At 49.9% G+C, this 21,591-nt stretch overlaps 1 protein-coding gene across 1 annotated transcript; it reads left to right on the top strand.

Moving 5' to 3' along the window:
• Positions 1 to 1,526: 1,526 nt before the first annotated feature.
• Positions 1,527 to 21,024, top strand: gramd4a (GRAM domain containing 4a). The gene is given in 21 exon segments (XM_067254223.1): positions 1,527 to 1,602; positions 3,447 to 3,690; positions 7,012 to 7,129; positions 10,232 to 10,352; positions 10,539 to 10,613; positions 11,150 to 11,272; positions 11,815 to 11,840; positions 11,960 to 12,051; positions 12,273 to 12,325; positions 12,327 to 12,353; positions 12,875 to 12,923; positions 13,038 to 13,109; positions 13,615 to 13,658; positions 14,143 to 14,252; positions 14,916 to 15,073; positions 15,896 to 15,913; positions 17,322 to 17,466; positions 17,539 to 17,632; positions 17,841 to 17,931; positions 18,082 to 18,150; positions 18,310 to 21,024. Coding segments are annotated over 21 exon segments (1,869 nt in total). The 5' UTR covers positions 1,527 to 1,573; the 3' UTR covers positions 18,421 to 21,024.
• The last annotated feature ends 567 nt before the right edge of the window (positions 21,025 to 21,591 follow it).

Raw genomic sequence — 21,591 nt, 5'->3', positions numbered from 1 at the left:
TCCTCCCCTCGTTACTTCTCTCTTCATCTCCCCTTCATTCCCATCACTCCCTCCCTCCCTCTCTCTCTCTCTCTCTCTCTCTCTCTCTCTCTTTTCCTCTCTGTCTCTCTCTTTTGCCCCCCCCCTCTCTCTCTCTTTCTCTCTCTCTCTCTTTCTCTCTCTCTCTCTCTCTCTCTCTTCCTCTCTTTCTCTTCCTCTCCCTGTCTGTCTGTTTTGGCAGAGCCCAATAAAGGCTTTTAGACTGGAAATCTCTCCCTCTCTGTCCCCCTTAACCCCATCCCTCCTCCCTCTCTCCCCCTGCCATACCAGTCAGGTGACAGCGTTGTGACTGTACGTGAGTCATTCATCTACCATGTTTTAAACTCACACAATGTCATCTGTCTGAAATCCATCTTACGTATTCAGGCCCAATATCATCATTAGGTTTATAAAGACCAAACTTATCGGGGCGAGGTCAAAGGGCAGACCAGAACAATAAAAGCCAGGATCCTGATGCTCAGTGGTGAGGTCACTTGACTGCAGATCCAGAGGTTGCAGGTTCAAATACCCCCAGTACTGTCTGTCTCCTTGGTTTAAAGCGTCTGCTAAATTAATACGATATTTATATATTTTCAACAACGAGGGAATCCAAACACTTCTAGACAACAGGACCCTTGTACTAAATGTCTACATTATTTAGCCTACCACTGTAGTTCAAGGGAGTCAGGTGGCTGAGCGGTGAGGGAATCGGGCTAGTAATCCGAAGGTTGCCAGTTCGATTCCCGGTCATGCAAACTGACGTTGTGTCCTTGGGCAAGGCACTTCACCCTACTTGCCTCGGGGGAATGTCCCTGTACTTACTGTAAGTCGCTCTGGTTAAGAGCGTCTGCTAAATGACTAAATGTAAATGTAGTTCTGTCAACATATTCGTTCTGCACCGGCACTAACTACTACCCAACAGTCACCGTCATACTCTACACACGTATAGGGCCTACAGTAGCATGTACATCTCTGTAGTCAATCACTCAATTAGCCTAATAAAAACTGTAACCAGCTGTAGCGCTTGCTATTTTTTTAACCGAACATCTCTATCGTGTTATTTGAGAGATGTCCTGCCAAATCAACCTGGTATCGGTTCGTTTCTGTGTGAGGGTAGGATGATGTTTATAACCGGACCAAACCGCGTTTGATACCGGATCACAAACTCGGAAAAGTCCTCAGCGTCTCCTTTAAGAACGGAGTCACTGCCGTTGACGAAATCCTCCTGCTTGTTCTATGCGTGTGTGTGAAAGACGAGTGTGAGTGCTATGACACTAACGGGAGCAACGGGAACTAACGGTGCTGGCGTAGTCACGGAGACAGGGGTATTCTCGAGGGGGCAACTGGCATTTACAGAAAACCGAACAGAGGCTGGCCGATCAAACCGTTGCTTTGGTCTTCTGAAGAGGACGATATCAATGGAAGGTCTCCTTCAGCCATTTATGGCACAATAAGCGCTCGTGGTGGCAGGCGGGCTAACGGTAGGACGGGGGTGTTTTGAGCAGTTTAAATCAGCAGGTGCACGAGGGAACAACCGAAGACAATCTCGGTGTTAATGAAACTTCGCTACGATTTACGTGCTGGGTAAGATGTCGTTTTTCTTACAATCATTTAACTGATCGTGTTAAAAAGGCCTGTTTGTTTTAGACTAGGTAGGTCATTTAATGCCAACTGCGGATTAGGAATATTTTCATAAACAGATGTGTCGTAGGCAATTTTATGATGACAGTTGATGGCATGTTACAGCGTAGTCTAATCATGTGTTGACAGACGTGAAAACGAGCTGAAAAACTGTATTGATAGGCGGAACACATGACAAGGTTTAATAGTTCAAATGAGTCCCGTGATGGAAACCCCCCGCGGACTCAAACATTGTGAGACAGACTGTTGCTCACGCATGCTGCAAAGTCTCTACTGTCACGTTGTCAGTGATCGCGGGTGTATATTGATTAATGACAAGCTGTTTACAAGCCGTGCTTAAGTTCAGGCCTAAGCTGTCGTTGTTGACAGCGAAACCAATGGCAGTCACCGTCGCCTCCTCAACGCCCCCGCCGTCCCTGGGGCACGCGGGCAGGATTGGTTGTGTCAGTAGGAAGGAGCTGTCACGGGGCCACGATAACGTGGTTAACGTAGAGTTGCAGGCCGGGTGATGAGCTCAATCCTCGGTTGTGATTGTAAACCACGCGCAGGGGTCATAACAACCAGACACAGCTGACACTGTAGCATGTTCCAGCACGGTTTAACAGGACTAACTAGCAAGAACTGAGGTGGTGACTGGAGCAAAGTACACACACACACACACACACACACTGTGTCATTCTGACTACGGTTCCCACCCCAACATATGTGAACGTGCTCACACACACTCATGACTCCCTCGACACACCTAGGCCAGGGATAGAGTTAGGACCAGGGTCAGGGGTCAGGGTTAGAGCTGGTGTCAGGGGTCAGGAATAGGGTCAGGGTTAGAGCTGGGGTCAGGAATAGGGTCACGGTTAGAGATGGCATCAGGGGTCAGGAATAGGGTCAGGGTTAGAGCTGGGGTTAGGGGTCAGGAATAGGCTCAGGGTTGGAGCTGGGGTCAGGCAGGGTTAGTCCTCCTGTGAGGTGTGCTACAGAGAAGGAAGTCATGTTGTGTCATTAGAGTCACTCAGCTGGTCTCTTTATCCAGAGTCTGTTAAATCTTAATGAGTTAGGAGTGAAAGCCTTTCAGGTTAGCAGGATGTGTATGTGTGGTGTGTGTGTGTGGTAGTGTGTGTGTGTGTGTGTTGCGTCTCCTGTCGGTATGACCCATTATCCTCCATCCATTAGTGAGAGTGATGATATTGTGTTGAGGGATAGAGGTGTGTGTTCAGCTGAATGGATCAAGTCATGGAGATGAAAGCTACAGAGATCTGCTCGCTTCTGTGTGTGTGTTTTAATGTGTGTGTGTGTGTGTGTGTGTGTGTGTGGACGAGTGTGTCCGTGGGAGTTTGCATCAAGGCCCAGTGTGTGAGGGGGGCTGTGCGGGCCCAGTGTGTGAGGGGGGCTGTGGGGGCCCAGTGTGTGAGGGGGGCTGTGGGGGCCCAGTGTGTGAGGGGGGCTGTGGGTACCCCAGTGTGTGAGGGGGGCTGTGGGGGCCCAGTGTGTGAGGGGGGCTGTGGGTGCCCCAGTGTGTGAGGGGGGCTGTGGGGGCCCAGTGTGTGAGGGGGGCTGTGGGTGCCCCAGTGTGTGAGGGGGGCTGTGGGGGCCCAGTGTGTGAGGGGGGCTGTGCGGGCCCAGTGTGCGAGGGGGGCTGTGGGGGCCCAGTGTGTGAGGGAGGCTGTGGGGGCCCAGTGTGTGAGGGAGGCTGTGGGGGCCCAGTGTGTGAGGGAGGCGCAGGAGTGTGACAGAGCGACTGCCCCCAGCTCTGTGAGCAGCTGTGTGAGCAGCTGTGTGTGTCCCTGCAGGCTTGCCGTACACCATGCCAAGGTAAGGCCGGGCCGGGCCTGGCTGAGCACCATGCTGAAGCGCCTGGACAAGATCCGCTTCAGAGGAAACAAGAGGGACGACATCCTGGACCTGGGGGAGTCGCCCAACGCCTCCGACAACGAAGACACGCCCCCCAGGACACGCCCCCCTCCCAGAGAGGTGGAGGACACGCCCCCCAGGACACGCCCCCCTCCCAGAGAGGTGGAGGACCTGAGAGATCCTGTAAGTGAGTGGGTGTGTGTGTGAAAGAGTGTGTGTGTGTCTATGAGTGTGTGTGTGTCTATGAGTGTGTGTGTGTGTCTATGAGTGTGTGTGTGTGTCTATGAGTGTGTGTGGGTGTGTCTATGAGTGTGTGTGTGTCAGGCAGGTTAAGGGCAGGGATGAGTGTGTGTCGGGCATTGCATGCTGGGCCTTTTTACCTTTGATGCTTCTCACAAAGGTTTGACTGGCAAATACACACACACAGACCTGTGGTGTTGACTCACGTGTTTTCTTCTCAGAAGTGAGTTTTGATCTTTCTATCAATCCAGCATGAATACAAGTACACAACAGAGAGGTTTGTGCATGTGGGTGAGTAAGAGAGTGAGTGTGTATGTGTGTGAGTAAGAGTGTATGTGTGTGTGTGTGTGTGTTCCCTGGCTGGTCTAATGAGCTTCATCATTGGTAGAGAGGATTACAGGAAGCTGGTTAATGAACACGTGTTGAATGTGTTTACTCACTCATGTGCCCACTCCTGCTGCTCTGACTACAGGGAATGGAGGGATGAGGGGAAGGAGGGATGAGGGGAGGGAGGATGAGGGGAAGGAGGGGATGAGGGGAAGGAGGGATGAGGGGATGGAGGGATGAGGGGAAGGAGGGATGAGGGGATGGAGGGATGAGGGGAGGGAGGGATGAGGGGAGGGAGGGATGAGGGGAGGAGGGATGAGGGAAGGAGGGATGAGGGGAAGGAGGGATGAGGGATGGAAGCATGAGGGGAAGGAGGGATGAGGGGAAGGAGGGATGAGGGGAAGGAGGGATGAGGGGAAGGAGGGATGAGGGGATGGAGGGATGAGGGGAAGGAGGGATGAGGGGGTGGAGGGATGAGGGGAAGGAGGAGCATGACACTACACACTCCTTGCTATCCCTCAGTGTAGGGTTAGGATTCTGAGACTGCAGGGGCAAGACATGTCTGGGTGTGTCTGTGTGGGAATATACAAACAGGGTGTGTGTGTGTAAGTGTGTGTATCTTGTTCATGTCTATGTGTGTGTTCTCTGTCAGAGATTGGGATAAATATCACCCTCAGTACAGCAGTGGTGAGTCACAGTCAGGAAACCAAGAATAACCCAGCTACCAACACACACGCATTCTCTGAGAGATGCTTCTCTCCTGGAACTCTCTCTCCCTCCCTCTCTCCCAGCCTCCTCTCTCCCCTCCCCCTCTCCCTCCCTCTCCCTCTCTCTTCCCCTGTCACACCTATCATTTCTCCATTCTCTGAGAACCCTGAAAGCTCTGTTTGATGTCTCTAAACAAGGAGTCTCTCTCTCTCTCTCTCTCTCTCTCTCTCTCTCTCTCTCTGACTCTCTCTCTCTCCCTCTCTCTCTCTGACTCTCTCTCTCTCTCTGTCTTGATATTCAAAAGATTACAGAACAATACAATGAGACCTGCTGTGTGTGTGTGTGTGTGTGCCTGGCTGGCTGCAGGGAGAAAAGCTGCTGCAGAGAGAGTGTGTGTGTGTGTGTGTGTCAGTTAAAGGACACCCTACTCTTGATCGCTGGTATGCTGAACCTGCATTGGCTCACACAAGCAACTGCAGCTCTCTCTCCTCTCCTCTCCCCCTCCCCCTCCTCTCTCTCATTCCCCTCCTCCCCCTCCTCTCCTCTCATTCCCCTCCTCTTCCTCCCCTCCTCCTCTCCTGTCCTCTCCTTCCGTCTCACTCTGCCGTTATTTCTCTGTCGTCATTTCTTCCATCTATTGTTCCTCCGTTCATCTGGTGTTTTCTTCAGCTATTCCTCTGTCTCGTTTGCACACATGCACGCACACACACACACCCGCCTGCATGGTGTGTGTGACGTCCTTAGTCAGCGCTGTGAGTCATCAGTGTTGTTGCTGCTAGATTAGAGGGCAGAAGGAATTCCTCTCTTCCTCGCTCTTCATCCCAGGAGGGAATCCGTCCAGCCCTGTGAGTCACGTCTGTTGTGTTGATAGTGTGTGTTTGTGTGTGGAGTGTGTTTGTGTTGATAGTGTGTTTGTGATGATAGTGTGTGTGAAGTGCGGTGTGTCTTGACAGTGATGTGTGTATGTGGAGTGTGTTTGAGTGGTGTGTGGAGTTTGGTGTGGACAGTATGCATATTGTGTGCAGAGATGGCAAAAGTACACACATCCTTCACTCAAGTAGAAGTACAGATACTCATGTTCTAAAAGACTGGTAAAGGTTGAAGTGCTGACTACACTTTCTCTCAGTTAAAGTAAATAAGTATGGGCTCTGACATATACTAAAGTAAAAAGCATCCATTACTAGTACTGTCTGTTGGACCTCACATCAAAAATCATCCTTGCCATACTTTTTCGAAAATATATTTTCAACCTTTCAATACTTTTGTTTCACACAGTGAAAGGAGAGAGAAGGGAGGAGGAGAAGGGAGGATAATAGAGAAGCCTAAAACAGAGTAGATAAGAGCAGGGTACAATAGAGTACAGTAGAGTACAATAGAGTACATAATAGAATAGAGTACAGTAGAGTACAGTAGAGTCCTCATCAATGATGCAAACCTTTTTTTGGAAATATTTTTTCAACCTTTCAAAAACAATTGGGGGAAAAAGATTCTCACAATGTAAAAAATAAATACATCTAAATTCTTTGATACACGCAACACATCACTTTTTCAAAATATTTTTTCAACAAAAAAATTTGGAAACTTTCAAACGTTATTTTGTATTTAGTATTTTTATTTTCACACTTAGATTAGAGGACAGGAGGGGTTGCCCTTGAGAACAGAGAAGTCCTAAAACAGAGTAGATTAAAGCAGAGAAGAGCACAATAGAGTACAGTAGAGTATAGTAAAGTCCTCATCAAGTACTCCTGCAAACCTTTTTTAGATTATTTTTAAACAGGAAACAAAAAAAGTAGAACTTTTTTGTTGTTGCCTTCTGCTTCGTAGACTAACAGCTAGTGTTTTGTGTGTGATAGCCAGGAGAAACGTGCAATGTCAAGAAATAATAATGATCATGCACCAAATACAGATTAAAACGAAAGTAACGAGCCTGGCTTTAAAATGTAATAAGTAGAAAGTACAGATATTTGTGTAATGTAAGGAGTGAATGTAAGGAGTGAAAGTAAAAAGTTGTCAGAACAATATACTTAAGTACAGTAACAAAGTATTTGTACTTTATTTCCCATCTCTGATTGTGTGTTTTCTTAGAGTGTGTTCATAGTGTTTTCTTAGAGTTTGTTGATAGTGTTTGCTTAGAGTGTTCATAGTGTATATTTAAAAAAAAGTTTTCTTCTGTGTCTGCATGTACACGTGTGTGTGCGCGTGTGCGTGTGTGTGTGTGTGTGTGTGCAGGCTGGTTCGGGAGCTCTCATGGCTGCTGCCATCCAGGACTTCCAGAGGACCGAGTCTGACCGTCTCAGCGAGGTCAAGGGTCACCTGGAGATAGCCTTACTGGAGAAGCACTTCCTGCGTGAGTAAACAACCACACCCGCTGCCATGTGTTGAGCTGCTCTATGTTGAGCTGCTCTATGTTGAGCTGCTCTATGTTGAGCTGCCATGTGTTGAGCTGCCATGTGTTGAGCTGCTCTATGTTGAGCTGCTCTATGTTGAGCTGCTCTATGTTGAGCTGCTCTATGTTGAGCTGCCATGTGTTGGATTGTGTGGAGAGAGGACATGCTAGGTTGAGAGCACACTGAGAGGGAATCCATGTTCCTCTTAGACTTCATCTAACAAGCTCTTGTCGTTCTCTCCCTCTCTATCCCTCTCTCTCTCCCTTCCTCTCTTGTTTTCTCTATCTCTTCCCAATCTCTATCTCTTCTGCTATTTGTGGTTTCATTTTACTTGTGCAGCACTGGACCATGAGAATCCATTAGCTATTCTCTCCTCTCTCCTCCCCCTTTTCCTCCTCCTACCCTCTCCTGTCCTCCTTCCTCTCCTCCCTCTCTCCTCTCCTCTCTGATAGACAAGGTCATGCAGGGTTATAGAACTCTTACAGAAGTTGTTGTTGTCAGACAGCAGGTCTGTGGTTCCCTGTCAGAACAGCTCTCTCTCCCCACGTCAGCAACACGGCCGGGTAATAGGATTGTGTGTGAGCAGGACAGAGAGTGCTTTGTTAGGTAGGGTTATTGGCACAGCCTACAGCGTGAGTAGGTCTTTGCTACCTCCACACACATGGTAGCGGTGTGAAACCACACAGTAGAACACACAGGAAAACATCTTCCTCCCCCCTCTCTCTGCCTCTCTCATCTCCCCCTCTCTCTGCCTCTCTCATCTCCCCCTCTCTCTGCCTCTCTCATGTCCCCCTCTCTCTGCCTCTCTCATCTCCCCCTCTCTCTGCCTCTCATCTCCCCCTCTCTCTGCCTCTCTCATGTCCCCCTCTCTCTGCCTCTCTCATGTCCCCCTCTCTCTGCCTCTCTCATGTCCCCCTCTCTCTGCCTCTCTCATGTCCCCCTCTCTCTGCCTACATTTACATTTACATTTAGTCATTTAGCAGACACTCTTATCCAGAGCGACTTTACAGTAAGTACAGGGGACATTCTCCCTGAGGCAAGCAGGGGTGAAGTGCCTTGCCCAAGGACACAACGTCATTTGGTTGGCGGGGAATCGAACTGGCAACCTTCAGATTACTAGCCCGCTTCCCTAACCGCTCAGCCACCTGCCTCTCTCATGTCCCCCTCTCTCTGCCTCTCTCATCTCCCCCCTCTCTGCCTCTCTCATCTCCCCCTCTCTCTGCCTCTCTCATCTTCTCCTCTCTCTCTCCTGCTTTTCCCCTCTCCTCCCCTGCTCACCCTCTCCTCCCCCCTCTCCTCCCCCTCTCCTCCCCCGCCTCCCCCTCTCCTCCCCTGCTCCCCCTCTCCTCCCTCTCCTCCCCATCTCCTCCCCCTCTCCTCCCTCTCCTCCCCTGCTCCCCCTCTCCTCCCCCTCTCCTCCCTCTCCTCCCCCTCTCCTCTCCCTCTCCTCCCCCTCTCCTCCCCCTCTCCTCCCTCTCCTCCCCTGCTCTCTGGCTGCAGGATTGTGTGTGTTAAGGGACACAGCACCAATGATGGTGTGGGAGTCAGGTGGCTGAGCGGTTAGGGAATCGGGCTAGTAATCTGAATGTTGCCAGTTCGATTCGGCCGTGTCAAATGTGAAGTGTCCTTGGGCAAGGCACTTCACCCTACTTGCCTCAGGGGAATGTCCCTGTACTTACTGTAAGTCGCTCTGGATAAGAGTGTCTGCTAAATGACTAAATGTAAATGATGTAAGGCTGTGTAGCTGAGGCTGCATGTAGCCTCCCTGCTATGCTGCTTCCTGTTCTCCCTACCAGAGAGAGGCCAGGGAGAGAGGGAGAGAGAGAGAGAGGCCAGGGAGAGAGGGAGAGGGAGAGAGAGAGAGAGAGGGGCAGGCAGCAGGTTTCTCCAGATAAAGGAGTCTTTGTCTCAGCTGGAGCTCACACTGTACTTTAGCTTTCATCTGTGTTCTTTAAACAGCAGATTACACACACACACACACACACAATGGCCAAAGTGTGTGTGTGTGTGCTGGCCTGACCTCAGTAGGTCTGGTTGCCATCCGGAGCAGCAGACCCAGAGAGCTCAGGACGACCACATGTGCTGCTGTGCTGCTGGGATGGATGTGATCACAGCTACATGATCTCCTGGATCCAGAGGAGCCGCCGGGCCCAGTAGGACTGGAGCTGGGCTGGTGTGTGTGTGTGTGTGTGTGCGTGTGTGTGTGCGTGTGTGTGTGCGTGTGTGTGTGTGTGTGAGAGAGATGGACTTCAGTAACCAGGATGTAGAGTTGCTGTTTGATGGAGTAGCTGACAGGATCAAGAGTCACAAGAGCAACCTGAGTAAGATAGCTCTTTCTCTCTCTCTCTCTCTCTCTCTCTCTCTCTCTCTCTCTCTCTCTCTCTCTCTCTCTCTCTCTCTCTCTCTCTCTCTCTCTCTCTCTCTCTCTCTCTCTCTCTCTTCTCTCTCTTCTCTCTTCTCTTCTCTTTCTCTTTATTTCTCTCTCTCTTTCTCTCTAGCTCTCTTTATCTCTCTCTCTCTCTCTCTCTCTCTCTCTCTCTCTCTGTCTCTCTAGCTATCTTTATCTCTCTCTCTTTAGCTCTCTTTATCTCTATCTCTCTTGTTGTCTATCTTTGCTATCCCTCTACTATTTCTTGCTATCTCTGTCTCAATCTCTCTAAAGTTTTTCCGTTTGCGGGTGTGTGTAGAGCCTCTGTGTAGCTGTTGGTCAGATGATGACATGAGGAGTAACAGTGCATGACTGTCTGAGGACTCCCTCAGTTAGAAGGAAGAAAGAGGGAGGGCTGGAGGAGAGGAGAGAGGGATGGAGAGAGATGGAGGGATCAGCTTAGGAATGTGAAACCCAGAGGTGTGTCGACTCTGCTATCCCACAATGCAGTTCTCCAGTCAGCTGTGTTTCTAATAGGCTTACTAACAGGACACCACTAAGCTACTTAACCCTCCCTGACCCTGCAACCTCTCTCTCACACACACACACACACACACAGATGATGACGATGTCATAGTAACGATTATAGTACTAATGATGATGATGGTGGTGTGTGTGTGTCTGTGTGGCCCAGAGGAGGAGCTGAGGAAGTTAAGGGAGGAGATCAATGTTGACACACTGAAACAGGAGCTGGAGAGAGAGAGAGGACGGAGACTGGACCTAGAGCAGAAGATGAACGAGGTCCTCAAATCCAGGTGAGAGAGATGATCCATCTCTCCTCTCTCTCTTCTCTTTCCCCCCATCTCTCTCCCTCCCCTCCTCCTCTATCTCCCTCTCTCTCCTCCTTCCCTCTGATTATATTTAGACTTCTCAACAGCCTGCTGGCACAATTCCTCAAGGAGCCTGTGTGTGTGTGTGTGTGTATGTGTGTGTTGTGTTAGGTTGGAAGACTCTCCGCCCCTCCCCCCCAGGAAAGCCCCGCCCACCTCTGCCAATGGTGCAGGTGAGAAGAGTGTGTGTGTGTGTGTGTGTGTCAACCAAGCGGTCAGACTGTATTTGCAGATTGGTGGAATGGAGGGTGGTATTTATGGAAATGGGCTACATTTGTAGATCAACTAATCTAGGGCAGACAGCCCTTTGGTGCTCCAAGAAGCATGTGTGTGGGTGGTTGGGGCTTGGTGACTGATTTAGGTTGACCTGATTGAAACACTGTTAACTGTCGAGCTAACCAAATGCCCCCTCTCTCTGTCTCTATCCCCCCCCCCCCTCTCTCTCTCTCTCTCTCTCTCTCTCTCTCTCTCTCTCTCTCTCTCTCTCTCTCTCTCTCTCCTCTCTCTCTCTCTCTCTCTCTCTCTGTCTCTACCCCCCCTCTCTCTCTCTCTCTCTCTCTCTCTCTCTCTGTCTCTACCCCCCCCCCCCCCTCTCTCTCTCTCTCTCTCTCTCTCTCTATCCCCCCCTCTCTCTCTCTCTCTCTCTCTCTCTGTCTCTATCCCCCCCCTCTCTATCCCCCTCTCTCTGTCTCTCTCCCCCCTCTCTCTCTCTCTGCCCGTAGGGGAGGTGTGTGCTCGCGGCTGCAGAAGTGGCTGTGTGAGCGAGTGGGCGTGTACATGGAGGACTTCCACTTCCAGCCAGAGGAGAGCGCTGTGGAGACTGAGGAGCCACTCAGTGCCAAGAGGTGAGGAGGGAGGGCAGGGGGAGGGCAGGGGGAGTGCAGGGGGGGGTCAAGGGGAGGGCAGGGGGGAGGGCAAGGGGAGGAAAGGGGACAGGGGGAAGGGCAGGGGGACGGCGGGAGGGCAGGGGGAGGGCGGGAGGCAGGACTGGGGGTAAGGAGAAAGAAACAGAAAGAGAGGAGAGCATGTGGTGTGTGTTTTCAGATACAGACAGGTAGGGAGACAGACAGTCAGACAGGTCAGTTGGTCTGGATCTCCAGCCTGCTGTGTATCACAGTGTTTCTGCTGGTGGGACAGCAGAACTGCATCCTTATGTCCAGAGCTCTCCTGCTGGTGACGCCTTTATCCAGAACATACTGGGGGGTTTGAACCTGCACCCTCTAGTCTGCTGTGTGTGCTTCCTCCCCAGACAGAGAGCATGTCTCTCTCTCTGCTCTCTCCTCTCCCAGGGTAACAGAGAACATGGTGTAACTCTCTCTCTGCTCTCTCTTCTCGCAGGCTAACAGAGAACATGGTGTAACTCTCTCTCTGCTCTCTCCTCTCCCAGGTTAACAGAGAACATGAGGCGACTCAGTAAGTACCACTTCCTGTGTTCATCATCTAGTCTCTCTCTCACCCAGCCTGTCTCTAGAGGCAGTCTCTCACCCAGCCTGCCTCTAGAGGCAGTCTCTCACCCCGCCTGCTTGTTTCAGAGCGAGGGGCTCGTCCGGTCACCAACTTCATGAGGAACCTGTCGGCCCTGTCCAGCTGGCACTCTGTCTACACCTCTGCTTTTGCATTCATTGTGAGTATCTCTCTATCCTGTTACTCTCTCTTGTTACTCCCTCCCCCCCTCCCCCCTTCCCCCCTCCCTCCCCCCCCCCTCCCTCCCTCCTCCCTCCCTCCCTCCCCCCCTCCCCCCCTCCCTCCCTCCCCCCCTCCCTCCCTCCCCCCCTCCCTCCCTCCCTCCCCCTCCCTCCCTCCCTCTCCTGTTACTTGACGTGTGTGTGTGTGTGTGTGTGTCAGATCTACATGAACGCAGCGTGGCATGGTTGGGCCATCCCCATGTTGCTGTTCCTGGCTCTCCCTCAACTACCTCATCTCCAGGTAACCATGGTGACCCCTGGTCACGTGACCATGTAACCTCCTCCCCCGGGTCACGTGACCATGTAACCTCCTCCCCCCGGGTCACGTGACCATGTAACCTCCTCCCCCGGGTCACGTGACCATGTAACCTCCTCCCCCGGGTCACGTGACCATGTAACCTCCTCCCCCCGGGTCACGTGACCATGTAACCTCCTCCCCCGGGTCACGTGACCATGTAACCTCCTCCCCCGGGTCACGTGACCATGTAACCTCCTCCCCGGGTCACGTGACCATGTAACCTCCTCCCCCGGGTCGACCATGTAACCTCCTCCCCCCGGGTCACGTGACCATGTAACCTCCTCCCCCGGGTCACGTGACCATGTCCTGATGTCATCCCTTTGTGACGTGGTAATGTGATGATGATGTTACTAGAGTCGCTCTGGATAGGAGCATCTGCTAAATGACTAAATGTAGAATGGAGCAGGGTTTTGATGATCCTTTTGGAAAGTTCAAAGTTTCATTCTCCATCTATCTCTCTCCAGAGGATGGAGAATTCAGTGGAGTATTGTACCTGAAGTCTCAGAGCCAGTGGTAAGAACCACTCGCGTCATGCCACTTCCTGTCCATCCATATCTCCACAGGAAGTGGAGGTTTCTACTTCCTGTGCAGGCGTGGTGCAGTGACCCATGTTGTTCTCCCCTGTAGGAGCCTCCGAAGGAAGACCTGACCGTGTCTGAGAAGTTCCAGCTGGTCCTCGATGTAGCGCAGAAAGCACAGGTACCCTAACCCCACCATGTACCCTAACCTACCTTACCTAACCCTACCATGTACTCTACCATGTACCCTAACCTACCTTACCCACACCCTACCATGTACCCTAACCTACCTTACCCACACCCTACCATGTACCCTAACCTACCTTACCTAACCCTACCATGTACCCCACCATGTACCCTAACCTACCTTACCTAACCCTACCATGTACCCTACCATGTACCCTAACCTACCTTACCTAACCCTACCATGTACCCCACCATGTACCCTAACCTACCTTACCTAACCCTACCATGTACCCTACCATGTACCCTAACCTACCTTACCTAACCCTACCATGTACCCCACCATGTACCCTAACCTACCTTACCTAACCCTACCATGTACCCCACCATGTACCCTAACCTACCTTACCTAGATACCCTACCAGATCCTGCCCCCGCTAGAACACAGTATTTAATGTTCATGATGATGTCACTTGGTGCTTATATGTTTTCTCGTGTCCCAGAACCTTTTTGGGAAGATGGCCGACGTTTTGGAGAAAATTAAGAAGTAAGTCAGAGTGATTCACCACGATGTGTCACTGAATCACTTGAATATTGAATCACTTGACTAATGAATCATTGTATCACTAAATGACTGTCACGGAATCACTGTTTCAAATAATGTAATCAATGTCAGTAAATCATTGAATCACAGTCAGTAAATCATTGAAAGATTGTACAGTTGAATGAGACATTGTGAGAGATTGCAGGAGTAGACATGACAACTTAGTGTCTGACTGTCTAGACTGTCCATGAACACTGAATAAACTACCTGTAGACAACAGATTCAATCTTACATCTTTCTCTGGGTGTGTCTTTGTGTTTCTGTGTGTGTCTGCATGTGTGTTTGTGTGTTTGTGTGTGTGTCTGTGTGTGTGTGTTTGTGTGTCTGCGTGTGTGTGTGTGTCTGTGTGTGTTTGTGTGTGTGTGTCTGTGTGTGTGTGTGTGTGTGTGTGTGTGTGTGTGTGTGTGTGTGTGTGTGTGTGTGTCAGCCTGTTCATGTGGGTGCAGCCTGAGATCACCCAGAAGCTCTACGTGTCTCTGTGGGTGGCCTTCATCTCCTCCTGTCTGCTGCCCTACAAACTGGTGGGCTTCATGATGGGTGAGTACACACACACACACATGCACACACACACACACATGCACACACACACACGCAGGCACACACACACACGCAGGCACACACACACACGCAGGCACACACACACATGCAGGCACACACACACACAGAGACACACACAGTCTCTCACAAACAGTCTTTCTGTCTCTTACACACACACACACAGCCCAGAGTATTACGTAACATGGTAAATATTGAATTCCTGTTTAAAGTGAATCTATGGTCGGTTGCACACAGACACTCCCTCTTTCTCTCTTTCAATTTCTCTCTATTTACCTATCTTACTGTATCTTACTGTATCTCACTGTATCTTACTGTATCTCACTGTATCTTACTGTATCTTACTGTATCTCACTTTATCTCACTGTATCTTACTGTATCTTACTGTGTCTTACTGTATCTTACTGTGTCTTACTGTATCTTACTGTATCTCACTGTATCTCACTGTATCTTACTGTATCTCACTGTATCTCACTGTATCTCACTGTATCTTACTGTATCTCACTGTATCTTACTGTATCTTACTGTGTCTTACTGTATCTTACTGTATCTTACTGTATCTTACCCCACCTGTCCGTCCCTCCCTCCCCCCCCCCCCCCCCCCCCCACCCTCCCTCCCCCCATCCCTCCCCCTCCCTCCTCCAGGCCTGTATGCTGGGGTCAAGTTCTTCATCGTTGACTTCCTGTTTAAGAGCTGTCCCAAGCTGAGAGACAAGTACGACACTCCGTACATGGTGTGGAACCTGCTTCCCACAGACCCCCAGCTCAAGGAACGCTCCAACGCCACCGTGGGGTCCCGGAGGGTGAGGCACACACACACACACACCAAGCACATACACACACACACACCAAGCACATACACACACACACACCAAGCACATACACACACACACACCAAGCACATACACACACACACACCAAGCACATACACACACACACACCAAGCACATACACACACACACACCAAGCACACACACACACACACACACACACACACACACACACCAAGCACACACACACATGCAGACACACCAAGCACATACACACACATGCAGACACACAAAGCACATACACACACACATACACGCAGACACGTACGCATGCACACACACACACACGTACACAAACTTAAGCCAACACACACAGAGACATACTGTAATCATCTGACACAGATTAGGCTGAGACCACCCGAGAGAGAGAGAGAGAGAGAGAGAGAGAGAGAGAGAGAGAGAGAGAGAGAGAGAGAGAGAGAAGGAGGGGGGGAGAGAAAGAGAGAGGGTGGGAGAGAGGGAGGGGGGGAGAAAGAGAGAGAGGTGGGGGGAGAGAGAGAGGGGAGGGGAGAGAGAGAGAGGGAGGGAGGGGTAGGGGGGAGAGAGAGATAGCAAAAGGGAAAGGTATGGAGGGAGAGAGACAGAGAGGGAGGGAGGGGTATGGAGGGAGAGAGAGAGCCAAAGGGAGGGATAAGGGGAGAGGGAAGAACACAGCGAGAGGGATAAGGAGAGAGAAAGTGTGTGTGTTCTACTGTGTGTGTGTTCTACTGTGTGTGTGTGTGTGTGTGTGTGTGTGTGTGTGTGTGTGTGTGGGGGGCTGTAGTGACCGCCACATGTTCTGTTTTTCTCTCTCAGCTGTCTGCTTGTGAGAAGGTAGGGAGAGACTGTTACCTAGTACCTGTGTGTGCACCAGCTTACCTCAGACTGTGTGTGTGTGTGGGTGTGTGGGTGTGTGGGTGGGACAGAGTTGGTAGCCCTTGTGAAAGTACAGGTGTTTTAGTCCTGTAGGGTTACCTGGAGTAGATTAGACCCCTCGCTACAAACTCTAGAACAATGTACCTTTAACAAGGACTAAATAGGCTCTTAGCACACCTTGACTAGACTAGAACATACCTCTAGAACCGCTCTAGAATGATGTTCCATCCCCAAGAACTATCAAGGACTAGCCTAGAACCCTAGAAGACCTGGACTAGGCCAAACTAGAACCATAGTACTCCTCTTGAACTATATTTTAGTACTTTGTTGTAATCTAACTCTGTAAGATCAATCCTTTCTCACCCTCAAGGAAAATCATCTGGTAAGATTTTCTAAAGACAGCGTTCTTCATCTATATATGTAATCTCCTAGTAACAGATGCATATTAACATGTGTATACTAGTAACAGGTGCATATTAACAAGTGTATACTAGTAACAGGTGCTTATTAACAAGTGTATACTAACATCCTTCCCAGGGGGCCTTGCTTGCCAGAGCATGCTAACAGGAAGTCCCAGCATCCAGCAGCATGCCCTCATTGGCTGAATGGTTATCTGTAGCCACCCCCCCCCCCCCCAGCGCATTAACTCCCCGCCATGCCCCTCCCCACCTGCAGAGGGAGCCACTGAGAGTAGAGGAGGGGGATTTCTAGACGTCCACACTAACAGAAACCTGTGTGTGTGTGAGTGTGTGTGTGTGTGTGTGTGTGGGCGGGGCGGGGCTAGAAGGGGACTTGCTCTGCGCTTTGCACGAGGCGCCGCCTCCAAAGGTGAAGATGCTGATGAGATTGATGATGAAGACAGGAGATGTACCTGGTTGACATGATGTCATAGTCAAAGAACATGATGAAGTATTTTCATTCTCCTTACCTCCTCCTCCTCTTTCACCTCTTCCTCCTCCTCCTCACCTCCTCCTCTTCCTCCTCCTCACCTCCTCCTCTTTCACCTCTTCCTCCTCCTCACTTCCTCTTTCACCACTTCCTCCTCTTCCTCCTCCTCACCTCCTCCTCCTCTTTCACCTCCTCCTCTTCCTCCTCTTTCACCTCCTCCTCTTCCTCCTCCTCACCTCCTCCTCTTTCACCACCTCTTCCTCCTCCTCACCTCCTCCTCTTTCCCAACCTCCTCTTCCTCCTCCTCACCTCCTCCTCCTCTTTCACCTCCTCCTCTTTCTCCTCCTCACCTCTTCCTCCTCTTTCACCTCCTCCTCCTCACCTCCTCCTCCTCCCTTTCGTCCTTCCTCCTCCCTCTCCTCCTCTTCCTCCTCCCTCCCTCTCCTCCCTCTCCTCCTCCTCCTCCTCCTGTCTCCAGATCCAGCCGGTGGTGTCCAGGAGCAGTCTGGCTGCGGTGCCGTGTGGTCTGACCAGAGAAGAAGAGAGCTCCCGCACCCACAGCACCAAGAAGGGAGCCTTCCACGAGGTGTTCAGCCTCCCGGACACGGAGCGCCCCCTGGCGGGTGAGACAGGTTACTGCAGCAGGACACAGAGACCGTGTGTGTGTGTGTGCTAACAGTGCTCTCTCTCTGCAGTGTGTGAGAACGGCTGGAGGTGCTGTCTGATCAACAGAGACAGGAAGATGCCCACAGACTACATCAGAAACGGAGTGCTCTACGTCACAGAGGGGTCAGTACAGGGGTCAGGGGTCAGTTCAGGGGTCAGTACAGGGGACAGGGGTCAGTACAGGGGTCAGGGGTACCTGGTGATGGGCAAAAGAATGGGAATTACAGTATCCAACTCAACCTCTTTCTCCCCCCCCCCTCCTGCTCCCCCCCCCTCCTGCTCTCCCCCCCCCTCCTGCTCCTGCCCTCCCCCTCCCCTCTCCTCTGTTCAGCTATCTCTGCTTTGAGAGCTCCAGCTCCAGATCTGGCCCCTCTAAGAAAAATAAAGTCATCAAGCTGGTGGACATCACTGACATACAGAAGGTGTGTGTCTCTGTGTCTCTGTGTGTGTGTGTGTGTGTGTGTGTGTCTGTGTCTGTGTCACTCCTCCTGTACCTAATCTAATACTGCCATCTTGTCTTTGTGTTGCTCTTTTGTGGATTTCTAATTTCATTAGTACCTTCTCTCTCTCAGTACAAGGTTCTGTCTGTTCTTCCTGGTTCTGGGATGGGCATCTCCATAGCAACTCCCTCCACACAGAAGGTAGGTGGACCTGACTCCCCCTTCCCCTCCTCTTTCTTCCCCTCTTCCATCTCTGAAGTATAAATAAATAATAATAAATAGTTTATTGGTAGAAAAGAATCTCCTACATGACGAGCCAGTCCTGTTGACATCATCCCTCTGCCCTCCTGTGGTCTCCAGCCTCTGGTGTTTGGAGCCATGATCCACAGAGATGAGGCTTTCGAGGCCATCTTCACCCAGTACATGAAGATCATGACCACCAGCAGGCCTCCAGGGAACCCTGAACTCTAGCTGGCCGTGTCCCACTAAGGGAGCCCCGGGAAAGGGAGCCCCGGGATGGGCTTCAGATTTGCGGCACGCCCCTCCCCCTCTCTGGATCTGCCTGCTTTGAAGGATATAGTGCACTCTCTCTCTCTGTGTGTTAGTGAGAGTGTGTGTGTGTGTGTGTGGTTTGCGTGTGCGACAAGGTGGGTCAGAGGGACTTTTATATCAAAGACGTCTCATCACTAGCAAGGAGGCTGGATCTCCCTGGTTCCTTCTCACTTACTGTACGTGTGAGTGAGTGTGAGTGAGTGTGAGTGTGTGTGAGTGTGTTTTCCCACTCACCAGATCATCTCTTGATCTATTGATCTCACCGGTTCTGCTTCCTGTGGTATGTCAGTGTTACGGTTCCACCTGCTTCCTGTGGTACGTCAGTGTTACGGTTCCACCTGCTTCCTGTGGTACGTCAGTGTTACGGTTCCACCTGCTTCCTGTGGTACGTCAGTGTTACGGTTCCACCTGCTTCCTGTGGTACGTCAGTGTTACGGTTCCACCTGCTTATGTTGGCTTCTGTTACTGCGTTCCTGTTGTGCTGTACACTGTGACTGTGTATCCATTAGAACCCACACAGAACCTTTCAGTCAGGATCCACAGCTGCTGTTGTCCCTGGAGACACACACACAGTTATGCACACACACACACGCTCACCTCAGCCTCTATGCTTCAGAACAGGTGTCTTTCCCACAGGTTGGTGTTTGTTGTGAAGAAGGTTTAAATGCCTTTACTTTCGTCGAGACATTGTTTTTGTTTTGGTACCAAACAGCCAGTGGAAGAGAGGAGGACAGGTCCAGGCTCAGATCATCCTCGGAGCTCTCTCTGGTACAACAGCAGAACAGCTGACTCCAGACCAGCTGAGGGAGACAGTGGGAGAGGGACATTGTCGTGTTCATGCCTCTCTCCCTCTCTCTCTCCTAAAAGTACATTCTGGGGTTTTATTTTCCATCCAAATGAAAAATGTTGAGGTGACTGGAACCCTTGAACCTGGAACTGAATCTGCTTTTCAGTTTGTTTGTTTTACGTTTCAAAAACTGCACAGGTGCAGACATCATCAGTGGAAATGAACATTGTGCCTTTAAGGCTTCTTTGTGTGTGTGTGTGTGTGTGTGTGTTATTCCAGTCAGAACTGAGCACTGGGCTGTTAGGACTACCACAGCTCATCCCTGTGGTAAACGTCTTCACGTGTCCTAACCGTTAAAACCGTTACCGGTCGCTCGTCTAACAACACCCAGGACCCCCCGGAGGTATGATCACATGACCTTGGAAGGTGAAAGGTCATGTTGCGGTTCATGTGTTCACCGTGGGGTAACCGGGTCATCAGAAGTATTTCTGTGTTCTGCCCGGTCCTGTTTGGGATGAAAGCTGGACTTTCTCTCCCAGACAGCAGTGGGGTTGTAACGCCAAACTAAGCTTTCACCACTTCCTGTGTTTTTGTAAATTGATCGAGGGTGTTTGAGATGTGCTTTACTAGTAAGACGTCTACACAATCAGTGTAGACGTCTTACTAGTGAGTCAGAGTCTGTCGCTCTGACTCACGAAAACCTGCAGTATATTTACTCTGGTACAGTTGATAATGTGTCTTACCCCCAAAATAATATACATATGTATATAAATTGTATACATACACATACTAATGACAGAATTCCAGATTGGGTTTAAAACTGTTGTGAAGGTTTTCACATAATGATTAGACCAGGTGATAAATTAAATGTAAAAAAATGCAATACATCAATTATACTAGACTGTTTGAAGTCATCTTCAGAGAGAATCATCTCTGAACGCACCCACCTGAATCTTTACGTTGATTTCCAAGTTACTAATGTTGAATCTACATGCAGGGTCCTGGTCATTCCTGTTGGGGCGACTCTAACCGAAGCACAGAATGTTTCATGTAGTGATAACACACAAAGCTTCTTGGTTATTGTTGGTTGTTTTGGGTTTTTGCCAAATGCTTTCGAAAAAAGCGTATATTCAAAGATGATGTTATGATTACTGTTTGCTCAAATTAAAGTCAGTGTTTTTTCTTATTATTGTTAATGTCTTTTTGGAGCCCCTCCTGTTATGGGCGGGGTTGTGAAGAATGGACACGCTTCATGGGTCGGCTGTTCACTTCCTGAAACCGCCTCATTGGTTCCTGTATCTGCGCTTGCTGGTCACATGACTGTCTCTTCTCAAGGTCAACCAATAACAAACTCATCGTGGTGACATCAGCAGCTACCGTTCTAGTAAGATGTCTCGTTAAAACATCGTACAGTGTCTTCTACATTGCAGTGTTCAGTATACAAACCTATACAGTTACTAATACGGTGAACCAAAATGGTGTCCGTGTCGTGGAGACGGCCATGTTGACTTGGTGGTCATGTGACCCTGTGTGGTGACGTTATATGATTTGTACCTGTGTGTAAACGATGGATGTATATGATTCCTGTCTGCTGTCACACATTCTGCAATGGAGGCCAAGCTGCTTCCCTAAGGCCAGGGAGGGGGGCAGGGGTGTTTATAAACTGTACAATGTACAAACTAAAGGGTTTTTAAAAACACAACAATGACTTCTGTCAGAAGAATAAAATATAAGTGATGTGCAATTTGTTAATTTAAGTAAAAGACTTAAATTACTTTTGGCGTGTCTTTTTTTTTTTTGGGGGGGGGGGGGGGGGGTGTCTTGAAATATTAGTAAGTAAACCATCAGATTATACAGTGTGAGTGTGTGTGTACAGTATGACAGAGTATCTGGGTGAGATTTAATTGCCTGCTACAGCCTATTGCACCGAGCAGAGGGAGCCATTGTTAAGTTTATCCTTGAGTCAAGATGATTAATTTATCATTTTAAAACATACTTTATAGGTGTCAACATGCCAACAACGTAGAAATAAACATATATTAATATAAGGTTAAAAGCAATCCACGGTTGCTTCTTCCAAAGCACTTCACAGCTCAATTGTGTAATAAAGTTTGTCTTGTCGGTTTAAAGGTCAAACAGGATTGATCATTAGAAGCCAGGATTTTAGTTCTAGTCTTCACAATACACACATACCCACCCACACACTTACAAAGCCTACACATACTTACACACTTACACACACATATACACTCACCAACACTCACATATACACACGTTAAAATGTAACGTACATTTAGAAAACA

Source organism: Osmerus mordax, chromosome 17 (genome assembly GCF_038355195.1).
Source record: "Osmerus mordax isolate fOsmMor3 chromosome 17, fOsmMor3.pri, whole genome shotgun sequence".
In the NCBI taxonomy this organism is placed as follows: Eukaryota; Metazoa; Chordata; class Actinopteri; order Osmeriformes; family Osmeridae; genus Osmerus; species Osmerus mordax.
The sequence above is the reverse complement of the archived record's forward strand: the minus strand, read 5'-3'. Positions and strand labels throughout refer to the sequence as shown.